Here is a 15,773-nt window from a genome sequence, read left to right on the forward strand (position 1 = left end):
CAAAGACGAGGCTGGCTGATGCCCCAGGTAAACAGGAGTTTAGCAGACAGCCCCAAAACTGCTAATGCAAGCCCTGTGCCCATCCGAGCCTGGCAGATTTACTGTGGTGCATGGGCTCCACGGAACACCAATACAAACTGATTTATACACCCATGCAAAAAACCTCCCTCCTTAGCTTCAGAGCCTGTAATTTATCACCGCCGTTCATAACCATATTGATTGCCTTTAGAAAGGAGGTGCCGTATGCATCGCAAAATCTATGTCTACATGTTAAAAGCGTTTCTGTATAAATCTCCCTTAATACTGCGCTGTTTACTGCTTTCATTAAGGTTATGGCAATAACAACTGTATCTCTAAGTAAATCGAAACATTATTTTTCTGCCCGCCTTAGCATGCTCGCTCGATAACTTGGAGCCAGGGCTCAGAGCTACTGAGAAAAGAGCCACACACCTCTGCCATCAGCTGGAACCCGGTTAGAACCGCACGTCCTCATGCGCCTGCGTGAGAGCATGCTGGGGTGTGTGTGTGTGTCTGTGCGTATGCCTGTGTGCGTGCATGCCTGCCGATGGTTTAAAATATGATCTTAAATGCGCATTTTATCAGCCCTCGAAGCTCCTACCGCCAAGGATGGCAGGGCTGGAACACACAGGGGACAGACAGGCGTGGGCCTAGAATACGAATTTTTCCTCCTTCCATTCAGAGCAGTGAATGGGCTGAGGAGCTGGCCTGCCTGCCTTTGCCTTTCCCTCTAGTTGCAAGCATCTAGATGATGTTTGGGTTCTTTACCTTAAATAATCAGGCCCGTAAACAAACTCCAGGGGCAGGCAGGCTCAGGGGGCAGTTGAAATTTTAAATGGTCGGAATTAAACCTCGCGTCAAATACAATTTATGTCCGGGCTCATGTGCTATTAGTTAACTGGGAGCCGAATCGCGGGGGAACAAACAAACGGAGACAGAACGGCGGGGGATATTAATTGTGTGTGACAACCGGGCTCCAGCGGCCCTCTATCACTGTTACACACTATTACATTTATCATTAGCTCTCACGGAGTCCTTTGCGCTGCCGCCAGCCCGTCCTGGCCAGGGGAGGAGGCCTGCCAGGCGAGCGAGTGGGGGAGGAACCCAAGCCACGCTGAAAAAACAACCTCCAAAAAACAAGCCTGTCGAACTTGACTGAGGATCGCGTGCTGTGCCCGGAGGCCTGTGCCTCTGCACCCACGCCAGGCTCCCATCCGGAAAGAAGGAAAAGAAGAGCAGGGTGGGTTTCCTGGGCTTCCCACCACCTGACAGCACCAGCACACATGCCCGGGGCCTCCCTCTGCCTGAAGCACCCGCGGGGAGTACAGGGAGCACATCTGGCTGCGTCCCCGCCCCTGCACAGCAGAGCGGTGCGTGACGGGCTGCCTGAATGCTTTCTCCAGACGAGTAACCGGTAGAGGCCCCTCACCTCTATGCTTATCAGCCAAAGGAAGGTGGCCAGCCTTTAAAGACGAGACATACCCTTTCTCAGGCCGCTGGGGCTCTGCAGGAGCCACGGGTGTGGACACACCCAGCCCACAGCCTTTCCCCCAGGGATACAGGCAGGAAAGCGGCTACACTGCTTTCTCGGGAGGAAGGGCTGGAACCCAGGTTGGCAGACAGTGGGCACCACCGAGTAGGGCTGCGCTTTCCTTTGGGACAGAGCACCTCTGCCCATTAGGAGTGTGAGGGCCAGCCCTGGCCTTCTGGGGAGCACACCTCATGGGTGCCCCCTTCCTCTGCCAGGCCCAGCCTGTCCCCTGCCTCCCCTGAGCACACAGTCAGTGGTGTTAGCATTAGAGACCAGCTAAGAGGAGAATGTGGGGAGCTGTGTCCACATGCGGCATGCAGCGAGGCCCTGGGGGTGGGGGTGCCCAGTGTTAGGGTGGTTAGACACCCGCCAGAGGCAGAGAGCGCACGCACGCCAGTCCTCACAGTTTATTCTTTCTTTTCTGATACTTTGTCACCATGTCCTGCAAACTGGAAACAGAAAGAAAATGGTGGGCAAGAGGGCCGGGAGGACGCGGACAGAAAAACCCATGGGCAAACCCAGATGCACCCCTCAGCCGAGGCCCTCTTGTCCTCAGCAAGAGGTGGCTCTGACTGGCTGAGACCAGGCAGGGGACAAGTGACAGTGTTATCGGAACCTGGTCTGGACCGCCCCTGCACCTGTCTCCTGCCCCAAAGGAGCAGGCTCCCTGGGCATCCTGGACCTAGCCCTGAGGTGGGAATGGGGTCTGCCCAGAGCAGCCCTGGGAGCTTGTCCAGGGCCTCCCCCACCCCTAACTGCCAGTTCCCACTTGGTGACTTTCTCGGCCTAGGACTACAAATCTCTCTCATGCCTAAACCATTCCCTGGGTGGGTTTTATGAGAGAAAAGCTCCTGCACAGTAACAAGGCACCACAGCCCTTAAATCTCTGCTCTCCCTGGAGTGGGGTAGGCGCCATCAAAGCAGCAGCTAAACGGGGTAATAACTCATCGTGAGCAGGCACGGCTGAGAGCCAGGGCCTCGGGAGGCCTGGGAGGGGAGGTGCCTCACCCAGTAGCACCTGTCCTGTCTCAGCCCCTGCAGGATGGTGTCCATGCCAGCATCTGGCAGTGAGGGGAGGGTGGGCTGGTGGCTTAGAGATGGGGAGATGGAGGGTGTGACTGCTCTACTTGGTGGCCAGGTTCTCCAGAACAGAGGTCAAGGGACCGACCTCTGTGCTGTGCACCGATGCCGCCCTCACCTGTTGATGAGATCCTCGTTCTCATCACTCTCCATCTCATCTTCGATGGCGGCTTGCAGGTCCCCGATGCGCTTGAATGCCAGTTTTAGGTCAGCCTGCAGGCTCTGGTTTGCGGCCTCCAGACTCTCCAGGTCCATCTCCTAGGAGGGGTGGGTGGTGGGTGGTCCAGTTGCAGGACTTGTCTGTCCTCCAGCTGCCCTGGAAGAAGCCTGCTTCCATCCTTCCCTGCAATGGGGAGCTGTGTGGTGCTGCTACAAGCCTCCACAGCCTTTCTGCTCGAGCCTCACTGGGCTACTCGGCCTCACCTGATGGAGACACTGCTGCTGCCCTGGCTCCCTGGCCTACCCTCGGACTGTCCTCTCAACAGGCCTGCCGCCCACCAGCCCAGGGGAGGGTACGCTCAGCAGCTCTCTAGAGGCTGCCCGCTTGAGTGCCACGGGGCAGGGGGCATTACCAGCTCATGCTTCTTGCGGCTCGCCTCGGCCTCCTTCCTGGCAAGCTCGCCCATCTCCTCCTTGGTGTCCCGGAGCTGCCGCTGCAGCCTCTTGTTCTGCTCCTTCTCCCGGTTCTCAGCTGCAATACGCTGGTCCCGCTCCTCAGTCAGTTTCTCCATGTTTTCTTTGAGACGGCCAGCCAGACTCTGGACAGGCAGGTGAGGAAGAAGGACAGGCAGGTGGACCCTCAGCCCGGCCGAGAGTGTGGTGCAGATTTCTGGGGCCACACTCTGTTCCCCCATGTGCTGGCTACATAGACGGGCAGTATGATACCTACCACTAGGGGTCTTCTGAAAACTAAGTAAGATTATGAATGTGAACACACCTTGGAAAATGAAAGGTGCTTCTGTTACTATTATTGTTTGCTATTATTATTGTTACTGCTACCACCAAGGAGGGAGCGTTCTGGGCGGAGCCTGGGCCTGTTGGGATTGAGGCGTGTATAAGGGCCTCTGGGGTCAGCAGGGCTCCTCTCGGGCACCCAGAAGCCCCAGAAGCTGGATTCCATGCTCAGAGGTGAATGGATTTACTGAGGGTTCCTGGATCAGCAGGATCCCGGAGAGCCATCAGACTCCTAGTGGAGAGCCACTTCACTAAGCCTAATGAAGCTCTTCCTCCCGACGCATGAACACGCTTCCCCGCCAGCAGCAGGATGCTGAGCAAGAAATGTCCTGGGGAGAGGGGCAGAATTTGAGAGAAGGACCCTGTGCCTGGTTCGAATCCCAGCTCTACCTCTGACTGGCTCCCATGCCGCTACATCTTCAAGCCAGCAGGCCTAGGCTACATGACTGCTGAGGGCTGCTGGCGTTTTTCATGGCTGCCTTTCAAGCAGAAGGGACCTGAGGATAGAGCTGAAGGCAGGGATGGGGTCCAAGAGAAAGGGAGGCAAGTCCAGCAGGTTGGCCCTGCATCCGCTGGACCAAGGGCCTCTTCACAGCTTTGTGAGCTCAGGTAATCTCCATAAATTTCCTGTCTGTAAAATGGGGATCAACAATTCCTGTCATGGGGTTCTGGTGGGCAGATTCTCTCTAGCTCTCCTAAAGCCTAGAACCCTGTCTTGGGGGGGGGGGTCAAAAAACTTCCGATTTCAAGGTTATTAAGGCTTCACCAGATGCTTACTATTCCCATCCCTACCTAGTGCCTGTACCACAGACTGAGGGGTGGATGGGAGGTGGCGGGGACACTCAGCAACTACACCTGGGAACACCGTGGTCAGGCAGAACTGATGGTGCTTGGACAAGTGTCTGTGAGCTCAAGAAGGAGAAGAACTTAAAACATAAGGCAATGGGACCAGCAGATGGCATAACGGTTATGTTGCTAGACTTTCATGTAGTTGACCGTGGTTCAAGTCCTGGACTCGGTGGCTTTAACTCACATCGGGCATGCGTGCATGCGTGCCCAAGATCCTGAGAGGAGAATGGAGGAGAAGGGATTGTGGCATGGCCATCCCCCCTGGGGGGGTGATTTCTCACTTTCTGTCTCTCTGTCTCTGTCTTTTTGGTGAATGCACGTGCCCTATATCCCAAACCTCTCCAAAAAAAATAAATAAAATAAAATTAAGGCAAGGAGGTGTAAACCCAGAACCAGAATTCTGCCTGCCTCTCTGTTCCTGTCTGCTCTGCTGGAGACGGAGGGGGCTGGAGCGTGTTGACTTTGGGAGACTGGGAGAGGAAGGATTCAATTTTGAGGACAGATTCCAGTGGAAGGAAGGAGGGATAAAAAGAGAAGAAAAAAGGTGAACAAAAAAGGGAGTAGGGTTAATGGAAAAGAGAATGAGAGAGAAAGGGAGAGAAGGAATGAGATGGTGAGAAAGGAAGAAGTGGGAAGGGAGAGAAAGGAGAGAGACGAAGGGAGAAGGGAACGGCAATGACAGTAATGAGGAGGGGAGAGGAAAGCAGAGAGGGGGAGGGTGGGAAGAAGTGAGGGAACTAGGGACTGGGAAAGAGAAGGGGTGAGGAAGGGAGAGCGGCGAGATGAGAGGACAGGCTTCAACCCTCACAGAAGTGGCGCCATCCGCTGCATATTTATGACCCTGCCAGAGAGCCGAGTGAGGGGGACAGGCGGGGGGAGCTCATGGTGGAGGAAAATATGAAGACGAAAAGCTAAGCTGCTCGGGTCCCTTGGCAGAAAGCAAGCACGGAAACAGAATGTAAAGCAGGCAGGCTCCGCCGTGCCCAGAGAGCAGGCCAGGCGGGTGGGAGAGAGCCCCCACCCCCTCAGCTGGCCCGGCAGCCTGGCAGAGGCCTTGAGGAGTGTCCGAGGGCCTGCCCGGCCCTGCCGAGCATGCGTGACGCCAGCCGCTGGGGCAGCTCTGCCCTGCTCGCTGTGAACCAGAAGTGCAGACCCACCTCCAGCCGCTTCACTTGTGTCCTTTCGAACTCCAGGCGTGTCTCCAGCTCCCTGATCTTGGCCTCCTGCCTGCTCACCAGGGACTTGTCCACCATGGACTGCTCCAGGAACTCCACCTGGCTCTGGAGGGCTTGTAGCTGGAGGTGGGGGCAGGAGGAGAAGAAAGAACTGAGCTCAGAAAGGGAGGGGCAGAGTCTGGGGCAGGCAATATCTCCATGGTGACCAGAAGGCTGAGGGGGGTGGGGCGAACAGGGGAGGATGGGAAGATGGGGCCCTGAGCCAGAGGCATCCCCCACCTGTCCCAGTGCTTGGCACAGATCTTGCCCTTCGGAGAGGAAGGAGAACGCTAAGGACTGGAGAGGGAATAGAAACGTGAAATGAGGCAGCTGAAGCCAGACGTCTGCTATGGTGATATGGCTCCAAGCCTAGCTCTTCCCACGAGTGTACATTGCTCTACGGATTATGGATGGCAGAGAGAAGTGCTCTCCATCCTACGAGCTTGGGGGCTCATCCCCATGCGTAGTGACCTTGTCTTCGCCTTCTGCCAAGGGAGCTCCGGGCCCTCACCTTCTCCTGCAGCTCTTGCTTCTCCTTGTTGGCTTCCTCTAGCTGAGCTTGGAGATCGTTCATCTGAGCCAGGTCACGGGAAGCCTGGGATAGGAGGGAGGGCATTGGGTGCAGGATCCCCCATCACCCCCACACGCAGCCCACCCATCCCACATCGAGTGCAGGGTGCACAGGCCCCACGTTGGCGCCTGTCAAGAGCAGTGGCTGCACTGGGGGCCCAGGACGAGGAGCAGAGGATGGTGACGGTGCAGGGTATGGTGGGGCACGCCTGGCAGAGTACCTGAGCCACAGCCGCCTTGTGCTTCTTCATCAGCTCATTCATGTCCTCCTGATCCTCTTCCAGCCTGTTCTGGATCTCATTCTTCTCACGCTGAAGGCGGCTCAGCTGCTCCTCCAGCTGGATGGAGGCAGAGATCCGAGGGCATTAGGCGTGGTGTGCTTGGGGCCCCGGGTGGCAAGTCCCTCCAGTAGGCAGGGGGTGGGGCAGTATGAGGAGGATGGGAGTGGGTGCTGGGGCCAGCGATGCTCAAGGAGCTGCCTGTCCTGCCCTGAGCCAGGGTTATGACGGAAGAGCTGTCTGTGCAGTGCGGGCAGCCCCTGGGCGTCTGGGCTAAATGACAGCTGCTTTCTGGCAGCTCTTTTGAGGCTAATGAGAAGGCAGAAAAGGTCTGCCCAGAACAAATGACCCATCAACCTGGCCCTATCGGCCTAGGCCCTGACCTGCGTGCACTCTGGCCTCTTCAGGCCCCTGGGAAGGACCCCTCAAATCTGTGAAGCTCTCCTGGCTGGGATGCTCAGCTCCCACGGGACGGCCCACTCACTGCCCTCCAGCCCCCACTACCAGTCCACTCCTGGGGGAGGGGAAGAGACAGCCAACAGCAGCTTCAGGAAATGAATGAATCTATTAGCCTGTAATTCCAAACCAAAATGACTGCGTTGGCTCCTTCTCTGCCCCATCCATCTTGTTACTGGGCTGTGGGGAGCTGGGGAAGCCTCCGCCAAGAAATTTATTAACTCGGATTTAAATAAAATGGTAATTTTATAACAGCCTTTTTTAACACAATTAAGGAATTTGAATTACTCACCTGAAAACTGCTGAGGAGCACGAATGTCACGGGGATAAATCACGTCCGTGAGATTGGCATCTCTCAGCAACTGGGTGACTAGCCAGGGGGCCGTGAAGCCACAGCTGAGCCCAGCCTCCTCCCCTGCCCCATTCCCTGCCCAAGGAGGTACCGGTGGCCACATCCCAGTAATAAATTCTCTGCCGAAGGATGGGCCGTGGGAGAGGTGGGGAATTAAAAGGAGGCATTAAATAAGAGCTCTAATTAGCTGCCGTTTGGGCTTGTCAGTGGGCTGGGCAGGGGAAGGGGAGGGGAGCCGAGCCATCCCCTCCTCTTATCGGCGCTTCTGCTAATCTCTGGGCACCTGTTTTCGTCCCTCAGCCACATTAGCTGGCTTTATTTATGGTTGGGGCCTGCGGCCAACTCCCACAGGCAGGTGGTGAGAGAGGGAGATGGGCCCTGGCCGACTCTCTCTCCTGCCTGCCCCTCTCCTCAGTCTGCTCTGCATGGAGAGGGGCCAAGGAGGGGAGGCCCGCTCTCCCTGCAGAGAGTCCTGGCGTGGCGGGACTCTCAAGTGAAGGGAGTCACTGTCACAGCCCTCGGCCCTGCCCAGCCCACGCTGGGCCCTCACCGCTGTCTTGGCTTTGGCGATGTCATCAATCTGCAGGTGCAGGTCTTCGATCTCCACCTCCATCGCCTTCCGCGCTTTTACAGCCGCTGCGCAGGTGAACTCTGACTCCTCCAGCTGGACAGAGAGCCACCCCCGCCCCAGGGACAGGTGTCAGCCATTCCCTGGGGCAGGAGGGCTCTGCAGGAGGCTGGCAGGGGAGCGGGAGCCAGGAGAGGGATTTGCTCCGTCTCTCACTGTGTTGTGATGCACACGTGGGCATTTGCTCCCGTGCCAGGGACGGTGGGCCCTCCTGCCCCAGGCAATGGGTCCACATCACCCTGCGCTATGGCAATCAGACCCTACAGCATACACAGACCCTGGGTAGTCTGGCTGCTGAGGGGCTTCTCCCCACTTCCTTGTCACCCTGCTTCCCAAGGAAGGCACAGAGAGGAGCAAGTGGGAAAGCACGAGAACTGAAAAGACAGGCTCCATGGGAACCAGCAGTTAGTGTAATGGCTATGTCGCTGGACTCCCACATAGTCGACCGCGGTTCGTGTCCCGAACCCGGTGGCTTAAAACTCACGCCGGGCGCGTGTGCGTGCGTGCCCAAGATCCCGAGAGGAGAATGGAGGAGAAGGGATTGCGGCGTGACCATCCCCCCGGGGGGTGATTTCTCACTTTCTGTCTCTATGTCTCTCTCTGTCTGTCTGGCGAGCGCACGCGCCCTACAATGAAAATCTCTCAACAACAACAACAACAACAAAAAAAGGCTCCATTGCCCAGGGCCGACAACCTCCTCTCTGCACAGGTACCTGGTTCTTCAGCTGGGCAATCTCCCTCTTGCTGGGTGCATTGTTCTTCAGGTGGTCCAGCATGATCTGGGCATCTGCCAGCAGGGCCTTGGTACGCTTCAGGTCTTTCCGCAGCCGCTTCTCGGACTCGAAGTCTCGCTGGCTCACCTGGCCAGGAGGACACCAGCAGCTGGGGCTCTGGGCTGCACCACAGGCCTTCTCCTGTCTTCCCCAAGCCCACACACTACTGCCACCATCCCCGTCCTCATTCTCAGAGTCCCCCTGATGGGCCACGACACCAGAAGTGGCAGGATCATGTGAGCCAACCAGAAAGGCCTGCCATCACCGACATAAGGTGATGCCCCCCCGCCCCCGTGATGGCAACGGGCTCTTCAGAGCACCCCCCACCCACCAGCCACTCTGTCCCCAGCTTTCTACCCTGGGCGGAGGGGGCAGGCAGCTGGCAGGCTCCACCCACCTGGTCGCTGAGCGCAGTGAGCTTGCCCTCCAGCTCACGCTTCTCCCGCAGAACCTTCTGCTTGTCCTCGTACTCCTCCTCGAGCTGCACTTCCATTTGTTTTAGCTGGAAACCGGGGGACAGAGATCAATCTCCGTGGTGCGTAGTGCCAGGTAGTACCCTTCCCTTGTGGGCCACCCCCGTTCAAGAAAACAGTGGGACAGGGCTGTACATGGATGACCCCAGAGAGCTCAGGACCCGAGTTCAAATTCCCAGGATTACCAAGTGGCCTGGGACGGGGAGGAGGATTGGCAGCCACACACAGTGGCTACCTTGCTTCAAAGCAGAGACCTGTCGGGCCAGAAGAGCTGCCCACAGGTCGCCCCAGAGTGGCACAGGTGTGCTGCCGCCTGGCACATGAAGCAGGGAACATTAATTCCTCAAGGACCTGAGCCTCTCTACAGAGAGAACACATCCCAGCCAATGCCAGGATCCCAGGAGATTTCCAGAATGGCAGTGGAAGACAGTGCGGCTAAGGAGGGGAAACAAATCCCTTTAGTTAAAGTGGTGAGGGGGAACAATGGGAACAATGCTCGCAAGGAACAGGGAGCGCCCAGATGTCGCACCTTCTTCTGACATGACTGCCGGGCCTCCTCCACCTCCTCATCCCGACTCTCCATCTCCTTGGAGTGAGTCTGTCTCATGCGCTCCATCTCCATCTCTAGACGCAGCTTGGCCTGGAGGTGGGGGGGTAGGGACTGGGTTCCTCTCCCAGCAGCACCCGCCCCTGTCCCCAGTGCATAGCGCTTTGAGGCTTGAAGAAGCAGAGAGCTCTCGGCCAGCCGTTCCCTTTGCTCGCACCTTGCTCCTTTGGCAGCTGCTCCTCCAGAGAGCTCAGCTCTCTTACTTACTCCCTGTCTGGCGCAGGCCCAGAGCGAGGCTGCTGGGGGTGGGGACGGCTTTGCCATTTGGCCTGCAGCACTAGCTCCCTGAACTGACCTGGTGGCTCAGTGGCAGACCAGCGGCCTCAGGCCTCTCTGGCTGCTGTGGATCCTGAGCCCCTCACTACTGGAGCTCCATCAAGATTTGTTTTTGTGGAAAGCGCTATGAAAGCTTAATTGTCTGCACGCTGTGGCTGGCACAGATGAGTCTCTCACTCAACATTTCGTGAGTAGGTGAACGAGTGTACAAATGAATGAAAGGATGTGGGATCTCGCCCTCCTCTGGCCCACGCCCTCAGCGAGCTGTGCGGATGGCGGTGCTCCTGTGGCGCCTCGCCTCTCCCTTGGCAGAGCCCTCCAGCACCTGCTCCAGCATCTGGATGTTCCCCGCCTGCTCGTCCAGCTCTTCTTCCTGATCCTTGACCTTGGCCTCCAGGTCTCTGAGCTGTTTCTTGACCTTGGCCAGAGAGGCCTCATCCTTGGACTCTTGGGAAGAAATGTCCTGGAGCTCAGCCTCCAGTGAGACGACTTTCTGAGTGAACCCCGCAATGTCCATGTCCTTTTCCTGGAACAAAAGAGAAGCTGAGGCTGGCGTTGGGCTGGCCCCGGCCTGTGAGGGGGACGGGGCATGGATGGTGGGTGGCCTCACCCACCTCCAGCTGCTGCTTCAGGCTGAAAGCCTCGGCCAAGAGCATGTCCTTCTCGCGCTGCAGCTTCTCGCGCTGCAGCTTTTCGCGCTGGGCCTCCTCATGCGCCTGCGAGAGCTCGCTGTCAAACCTGCGAGAAGCGCGGTGGTCCCATCAGCCAGGGGTACAGGTGGGACCGCAGATGTGGACAGGACACAGCAAGGGTGAGAAGACTCATGTAGCCCTCAGCGGGAGCCAGTGGTAACGTGCAGGTGACATTCAGGGGTGACAGGTGGGGCCACTGAGGCCCTGCTGAGCAACCAGGTCTGGGATGGGGAGCCCTTTAACTAAGTGGGTCTGAGAGGGACCCACAGACCGCTTCCAGTGAAGCGATGGACAGACTCCCTCTTCAGGGGCTAGGTCCCTACAGGGCCCATTTCCACAGATTAAAGAACAGGGCCAAGGTGAGGGCGGAGTGGGCCTCAGAATGGGTAGATACAGAGGTTTGCCTTGTCTGCCTCACTTCCTGCAGCTCAATTTAGCAACTGCAGGTGGAGCTGCTGGCTCCTGCCCCTGGCTCTGCCCCTACCCCAGCAGCATCCAGGTCACTGCCAGCACCTCCCAGGAAGTCAGCATTCCCACCGTGCCCAGCTGGCAGTGAGCTTCAAGAGGTGCACAAGGTAGGTCGTCTGTCAGTTGGGGGCCCTTCACTCCTCCACTTCCCAGCCTTCCATTTCCCGCCCAGTGCCTCTAAATAAGGAGCAAATTGCTGAAATTCCTCTTAACACCTCCCCTGAATATCTAATCAGGTTCCTGTCAAAATTGAACAGCTTCCCCTCACCCCCACTCAAAAAGTAAGAAAACTGCGGGCAGCCTAAACCTAATAAGTGGCCCAGCAGGGAGTGTGGCAGCACAGGAACTAGGGCAAGCTGGCAGTCTCGGGTGCTTGGAAGAGGGTCCCACTAAGGGGGCCAGCCTTTGGGTGAGTGGAAGTGGGCAGTGGGCAGTCACGGTGCTGAGAAAGAGGGAGGAAGGCTTCCGTTTTACCCTCACGCTGCAGCAGCGGCAGCGGCAGCCCCGCTGGGAAGTCTAGAGAGGCCGGAGGTGGAGCTGGCCCAGGTCCCTGGAAGGGCTCTGCTCTGCAGGGGCTGCCCCCTCACAAAGGCTACTAGAGCCCTTGCCGAGACGCCCTTCCCCTGCAGAGGGGGCATGGGTGCTGCTCCCGCTCCCCGGGCACCCTGCTGTTCCCAGGGTGTGGGTTCCTCAGTGTTGCTAATAAAGGCGTCCCATTCCCATCCCCAGCCAGGGAAATTAATTTAGATTGGATTTTCTCCTGTGAGGGCTGCCCCCCTCCTTTGTGTCATTACCATAATGAGATGGAAGTGGCACGGTAGTTTAACGACATTAGGCAGGAGAGTGTGTTTGTGTAGCTGAGGCGAAGAGAGCAGGGAGGGTTGGGGAGGGCAGGGGCAGGGACACCGTGGTTCCTGAGGGGACCTAGCTGATGTCCACCTTTCTAGGCTGGGACAGGGAGACAGGTGCACGCTGAGGGTTGTATCTGAGAGTGGGGGCCTGCACAGGCCCTCAGTGGGGACATAGTCTGAGTTCTCTGGAAGTCAGGACAAGTGGCCACATGGGACAAATTCAGATCCTGCTTCTTTCCTCTCTGGAGGTGGGGAGAGAAGCCCTGTCTGAAGCTGCTCTGGAAGGTTCTCCCAGCCCAGGGCAGGACCACGCACCTCCTTTGCTTCTTCTCCAGCTCGTGGTTGCGGACCTGCTGGCCCTCCAGGTGCAGCTTGGTGTCCTGCAGCTCGGCCGTCAGTCGCTGGCACTTCTTCTTGAGCTGCTGCAGAGCCCGCTGGCTCTCGTCACTATCTGCCTGCAGGTCCCCGAGCTAGAGGCAGAAGTGGGGGACAGGTCAGTAGCCATGGAGGAGTCTGGAACCATTAGTGGAGTAGGTCAGGAGAGGAAGGTGGGTGAGGGGAAGACGCAGGGATGGGGGATGATGCCCGGGTCACCAGGAAACCTCAGACTCTCTGCCGATATCCGCCCCTGGTTGTCTCTGCACTGAGAGGTGAACGTGCCGATTTCCCTACTCCTCACAAGGCCTGCCTGCTTCAGCCACTTGCTGGACCAACAGGTGGCACTGAGCCCCTCCCACCCTCCTAAGCACAGGCCTCGGCTCCTTCTGCCTGCCTCACCCGCCTCTCCAGCTGCCTCTTGTTCTCCACCCTCCTAAGCACAGGCCTCCCCTCCTTCTGCCAGCCTCACCCGCCTCTCCAGCTGCCTCTTGTTCTGCTGCTCCACCTCCAGCTTGTCCTCGAACTCCTGCTGCAGCCGCTTCTTAGTGAAGTCCACCTCCCGCACAGCTCGCTCGTACTTCAACCGCCACTCGCCACCTGTGGACACAGGTGCTGAGAGTCCCCAGAAGGGACGGGAGGAGCGGCAGGTCGAGTCAGCTCGAGGGACTTGGGTTCTGGAATGGTGGCTGCCTCCAAAGGGGCTGGGCCTCTGGCTGGGAGAAGCCCAGAGGGGGCGATGTGGGCGATGGGACTGGCAGACTATGGCCCGCTGTCATTGTCATGGTTGTGGCAGTCCTATGTGGTAACCCCCTGCTCTTATTGGCACCTTTCCTTCTGTAGAGAGGTGCCCTGCAGAGGGGAGAAGGCCCAGACAAGGGCGGGTGAGTACCCAGGGGTGGCATCAGAGCCTGTCTCCCTGGCCACCGCCAAGCTGTCTGCCTCAGACCCACCTGCATCATCGTCATCCACTTCCCCGTTGATCTCGGCTGCCCGGATGAGACGGGCCTCCATCACCTCCATTTCCATCACCTCCATCTGCTTCTTCAGAGCATCGTACTGGGTCTGCAGAAGAGTGGGTTCTGGGGTATGTTTAAGCCCCTCACTCAGTACTGCCCACTCCCAGAGCCACAGGCCATGCTCACAGGCTTACCCGGGCAGAGGGGGAGGCTGGCCTAGTGGTGCAGAGGCCAAAGTCTTTGGGGGAGCAGGTGGGCACTAAGGTATCGTGCCGCCAGCTCCCTGTCCTCACCCCGGCCCTGCCCTTACCTGCAGCTCCTTCATCTCCTTCTCGGCACGGAGCCTCTCGGCTGTCTCCGCGTCCAGCAGCTGGGAGGCGGACTCTCCCGTGTTACGTTCATCAGCCAGCTCCGATGTCAGCTCCGAGATCTGGGGTTGGGGGGAGGGAGTGAGCAGCACTCACAGTGCCCGCCTCACTCAGCCAGAACGCTGAGCGACCCTGTCGCCATGGGCCGGGCTGACTGATGCCAGGAAGCACTCACCCGGGTCTCCAGCCGGTCACCGTTGAGCCGCAGCTCATTCCGTTCCTTCTCCACCTTCTCGAGCTTGCTCCGCAGCTGCTGGATCTCCTCCTAGGGTGGAGTGAGAGTGGCGAAGTGAGCCACAAGCACATGAGGGCTCAGGGCCCGGGTCTCTCCCCAGGGCTAACGAAGCTGATGAAGCTCAGGCCAAAACAGGCGGGAGGCACATCACCAGCAGGAGAGCTGCTGCCATGGGGGGCTTCCATCCTGAGACTCTCCCATAGGCTGAGGATGCCTGAGGTTCTGTCCTCAGAGGCTGGCCAGGGGCTCAGCAGCACTCCAGAGGGAAACCTGCCTGATGGGCATAGTTCAGGGACACCAGCTCTCTGGGCTGAACAAAGGAGCACTTGGGAACCCAAGACAGTGGCCAGGGGACCCCTCCCAGGCGCGGGCCTCCCCAGGCTGTTCCTACGTCTTTGTTCCGGATCTGCTCCTCTGACAGCTGCACTTCGATGAGGGGCCTCACGGTGGTGAAGAGCTTCCACCAGGGCCAGTCCTTCACGCCTTTGTTCTTCTTGATATTCTTCTGCACGCAGCGAATGGCCAGGTCCTGGATCTGTATGGGGCAGGGGTGGCAGGCGGCAGGGTGCTCAATCTCCAGCTAGCACTGGCCAGGATCCCCCTCCCAGCTCAGTCCCTGGAGCTGCTCCTGCAGCTTCCAGCCCCTCCAGCCCTCAGAGAGTGGGCAGCCAGGCCCGGCCCTGGGCGCACTACACTGGGCACTAGCCGCCCCACCGTCATTAGGAATAATTTCATCTGCTTTATTTGCTGCCTGATTATTTCCAGCACCCTGGCCTAGCTGTGCTATAAAACCTAATCTTGCTGAAACACAAGAGGCGGCAGTGCTGCTGTTTTATGGACTTGCTAATAAGAAAAGGAGTCGCTGACACAGCTCCTTAATCTTCATGGAGCAGCCTACGATCCAGAGCCCACCTTTGCCTGGGCTGTTCCCCCCACGCCCCCCAACACAGCCCTCTGACCAGGCCACATGGCCCACCAGGAGCTGCCATAGTCTACCCTGGCCCAGAACGCAGTGCCCTGGAAGGTGCCCGCCTTGTCTCCCCAGATCATGATAACCCCCGCCCCCTCTAGTTCCAAGACCAGCCTCCTGCCCCACGTGTTCTCTGGAGCCCCCCCCACTCCAGGAGCTTTGCTGAGCTGCGGGGTGGGGGAGGATGGTCCCTAGAGTAACACCTTTCTCTTCTTGAAGTGCTGGCGGGCGAGGTAGCCCCTGCAGGCTGCCTGGAACAGGGTCAGGTTCCTGCTGGTTTGTTCGTCCCGCTGTTCCTCCAGCCGTGCCAGTGTGCCCGCCCGGAAGAACACCTGTGGAAGCAGGGCAGGTAAGAGGAGCCCAGGTTGGGGGCAGCTCAGCAAGGAGCAGGAAGCTAGGTGGGGAGCTGGACAGACCAGCAGACCAGGGAGTGAGGAGCGTGGGCCTCAGCTAGAAAAGAGCTTGGAAGTTCGAGCCTCCTCTCAGAGGGGAGGAGCAAGGGGTGGCTCTGGGGAGGCAGAGGGAGCAGGCCAGCGGGGGCTGGGGTGGCTGTGCCCGGGGAGGAAGGAGGTGGGAAGTTAACTTCAAAGCCAGATGAAAGACAGGGAAGCCAAGGGGAAGGTACCTGGGGCTAGGAAGGAAGCAGGAAGCCAGCAGTCGCTGGACTCACAGGGCAGCATCTGTGACGGCTCCGTCCCCCGGGACGGCCAACAGCATCGCCGGGGCCCCTCCCCGTGCCTGCCCCCCACCACGGTAGCACTGGCTCCCGGCCCCCTGGCTTCCACCGCCCACCCGC

General features: G+C 58.5%; 1 protein-coding gene across 8 annotated transcripts in view; it reads right to left on the reverse strand.

Annotated features, from left to right (window-relative positions):
• MYO18A (myosin XVIIIA) overlaps positions 1-15,773 on the reverse strand; it is a gene marked incomplete at its 5' end in the record, with an annotated part of 99,852 nt that overhangs the window by 11,388 nt on the left and 72,691 nt on the right. For 5 of the 8 annotated variants that reach the window (XM_027767114.1, XM_027767117.1, XM_027767116.1 and 2 more), the window contains 19 exon segments: positions 1,954-1,998; positions 2,748-2,887; positions 3,202-3,387; positions 5,590-5,727; positions 6,158-6,241; positions 6,438-6,554; positions 7,853-7,966; positions 8,644-8,790; positions 9,101-9,205; positions 9,706-9,816; positions 10,385-10,585; positions 10,674-10,797; positions 12,386-12,540; positions 12,918-13,045; positions 13,399-13,510; positions 13,715-13,834; positions 13,948-14,037; positions 14,399-14,542; positions 15,181-15,309. In XM_027767114.1, the coding sequence (XP_027622915.1) occupies positions 1,954-1,998; positions 2,748-2,887; positions 3,202-3,387; positions 5,590-5,727; positions 6,158-6,241; positions 6,438-6,554; positions 7,853-7,966; positions 8,644-8,790; positions 9,101-9,205; positions 9,706-9,816; positions 10,385-10,585; positions 10,674-10,797; positions 12,386-12,540; positions 12,918-13,045; positions 13,399-13,510; positions 13,715-13,834; positions 13,948-14,037; positions 14,399-14,542; positions 15,181-15,309 (2,390 nt within the window). 8 annotated transcript variants of the gene reach the window in all.

The sequence above is a fragment of the Tupaia chinensis genome, unplaced genomic scaffold, assembly GCF_000334495.1.
Source record: "Tupaia chinensis unplaced genomic scaffold, TupChi_1.0 Scaffold143921_1, whole genome shotgun sequence".
In the NCBI taxonomy this organism is placed as follows: domain Eukaryota; kingdom Metazoa; phylum Chordata; class Mammalia; order Scandentia; family Tupaiidae; genus Tupaia; species Tupaia belangeri.